General features: G+C 38.1%; 1 protein-coding gene across 1 annotated transcript in view; it reads left to right on the top strand.

Moving 5' to 3' along the window:
• Nucleotides 1–538: 538 nt before the first annotated feature.
• TTK (TTK protein kinase) overlaps nt 539–3,111 on the top strand; it is a 144,664-nt gene continuing 142,091 nt past the window's right edge. Inside the window, exon 1 of the mRNA XM_006873279.1 lies at nt 539–677. Within this exon, the coding sequence (XP_006873341.1) occupies nt 539–677 (139 nt within the window). The remainder of the gene's footprint in view (nt 678–3,111) is intronic.

Below are 3,111 nucleotides of genomic sequence, written 5' to 3'. Positions count from 1 at the left end.
GTACGAGTACAGTGGATTCTTTGTGTTAGAGTTATTAACATAGTGGTAAATCATGATACTTCCAGGTATGCACCAGAACAAACCTACGGTGCAAATATATGCTCACATAAAGCAGATGAATGAAGAAATGGATTTTATAGCCCCCAAAAGATAATATGTTATTGCCAAATCAAAACAAACGCTCCATCGGGTTAAAAAAAAAAAGACAATTTGCAGCTAGATGACCCTAGAAAATAGTTTGGGGGGAAAAAATGAAGGATTGAAATTGTAAAGGGCCAGCAATTTCTGTGTTGTGCAATGACTGAAGTTTAATTATAAGAAAAGGTATCCACAGTGTGTTTGGAAACCTTGCTGAATTAATTACAAAGATGTATTTTTTGTGTCTATAGCTCCTCAAACACTATCCAGGTAATATCTAAGTTTACATGTGTTCACTAAAGTAATACTTTAGAGCCATCTTCATATTAAGAGACTACTTGCTTTGGGGTTAATTAATATAATAGAAAATTTGCTAAGTTCATTGTTGTTTTCCTTAGAAATGGAGGCTGAGGATTTAAGTGGCAGAGAATTGACAATTGATTCCATAATGAACAAAGTGAGAGATATTAAAAATAAATTTAAAAATGAAGACCTCACTGATGAGCTGAGTTTCAATAAAGTCTCTGCTGATACGACAGGTACGTTTCTCTCTTTTTTTTTTAAGTAATAACTTAAATGAGTGCTCTCTAAGTTAAAGAATGATGTGTTAGTCACTGTGTGACACGCAAAGTAATTTTCTGAGTACTTGACAGTTGCCTACCAGTTTTATTTTTTTAACTCTTATGTGGAAATGTTCCACAATTTTCTGCTATGTTGCAAAAGGAATTTAAAACATATTTATTACAGTATGCCCAGAGATAGTTTTTTTTAATTCTTTTATTATTGTCAGCTGTCATGGTGGTATGCCTTCCACCATTAGCTAGACGCCTTTCCCCCCACATTTTTGCCGCAAACTGAAAAAGCTTCGCAAATGTTAATAAAATAGTCTATCACTGTGGAGTCACTCACTTGATTTTTGATATGGAGAAACTTCTTTTACTCTCCTGGCCTTTTTTTTAATGATTTCTTTTTCACTCTGTTCTAGTCACAGTGACTTCCCAGATGTTTTCTTAGGTTCCAACCCAGCTTCTGCCCTAAGGCTTTTGCCCTTAACCTCTGCTGGGCCCCTTTTGTTGATGAGTGCTGTAGAATTGGTTCCCACCCATAGCAACCCTGAATAGGGTTTCCGAGGAGCAGCTGGTGAGCTTGAACCACTGACCTTGTAGTCCCTTGTTGTTGTTGTTGTGAAGTGCCGTTGAGTCAGTTCTGACCCATAGCGACCCTGTATAGGGTTTCTGAGGAACAGCTGGTGAGCTTGAACTGCTGACCTTGCAGTTCAAATGGCTTTACGGTATGGTGCATTAACCCACAGCACCACACCAAGACTCCCTACTCCCTAGAAAATCTGCCCACTTTCAACTCCTACAGGCCTTTGTTTAAATATCATCTAAGTGAAGCCTACCCTCACCTACCTATTTTAAATAGCAGCCGCTACAAAGGAGGGGTAGGGATGGGTTCCCTATCGTTCCTATTTCTAGTCTTCTCTATAGCACTAAGTACCTTGTATGTCATTTACTCACATTTCTTTCTATATTACAATGTGAGCTCCATGAGGGTATAGAGGGTATAGTTATTATATTTGTTTTATTTTTTTCTCTGTTACAGCCACAGAACCTAGAATGGTAACTAGTACTTAAATATATATTATATGATAAGGGAATGGAAATGCCCAAAGTTTAGTACCCTGGTTCTTGGAAAGTGCTGGCTCAGAAGCCTAATTAAAAAAAAAAACTTGTATATTTAATTAGATGAAGATTTACAGAGCAATTGAGTTTTCCATTCAACCGTTCATACACGTTTTGTATCATTGATTGTAATCCCCACAATGTAACATCACTTATCCCACTTCCTTCCTGTTTCCAGCTTCAATTCCTTCTTTCTTAATGCTTTTGAAATTTGTTTTTGAGTTAATGCTGCTCTTTTGATCTTAAATGGTTAATTTTTCTAAAGAAATGCATAGCTCCCTGGTATTATTGTTCACTTGCTAAGTGTGACTTTAGTTTGTCTGAAAATTGAGCAACGTGGGTGAGTTCAGTTCAGACCCGAAGTGTGGCTAAGGGCCATAACTCATGGATTCCACCAGTCTCAACCAATCTCTAACTATGGAGCCGAGTCTTCTTTATGATTTAAAATGTTCCGCATTTTTTCTCTAAGGATCTAGTAAGTTTTATTCTGATCCCTTTCAGAGCAGTTGGTAGTGGTAGCTGAACACCATGTACTTCTTACAGTATCACAATTGTGAAGATCGATGTTCACTTGGTCCATTACGCCATTGGAATAATTGTTTCCGTGTCCCTTCAGTTTTCTTCACTCTTCTTTGCACCAGGCCCAGAGGGATAAATAGTTGCACCTTGGATAGCCACTCATAAACTTTGAAGACCCCAGTCATTACTCATCAGAAATACATAAGAGCTTTCTCTTGTGTACTTTATTATGCCAATTAATCTTGGTGTTCCCTGAACCTATGGTCCTGAGCCTTCAGGCCAAGTAACTCGTTTCCTCAAGGTGTTTTGGTTATGACTAGGAAGTTATCGTAACTTTGACTCACCACATTCATAGATATATTTGAAGCCTGGGTAAATTGTTGTTGGTAGTTAGGTGCTGTCAAGTCAGTTCCACTTCATAGCAGCCCTATGCTCAATGAAACAAAACCCTGCCTGCTCCTTTGCAGTCCTTAGAATTGTTGTAACAGTGTAGCCAGTGCTGCTGTCAGTCTCTTGAGGGTCTTACTCTTTTTCACTGACCATCCACTTTACCAAGCCTAATGTTCCTTCTCTAAGACTAGCCCCTCCTGTTTACATGTCCAAAGTTTGAAAGGTGAAGTCTGTTCATCATGGTTTCTAAGGAGCATTCAGTCTTTTCTTCCAATACAGATTTGTTTGTTCTTCTGGCAATCTATGGTACTTTTACTATTTTTTTTCCAACACCATAATTCAAATTAATCGATTCTTCTACAGCCTTCCTATTCACTGG

Source organism: Chrysochloris asiatica, unplaced genomic scaffold, assembly GCF_000296735.1.
Source record: "Chrysochloris asiatica unplaced genomic scaffold, ChrAsi1.0 scaffold00233, whole genome shotgun sequence".
NCBI classification, from domain to species: Eukaryota; Metazoa; Chordata; class Mammalia; order Afrosoricida; family Chrysochloridae; genus Chrysochloris; species Chrysochloris asiatica.
The sequence above is the reverse complement of the archived record's forward strand: the minus strand, read 5'-3'. Positions and strand labels throughout refer to the sequence as shown.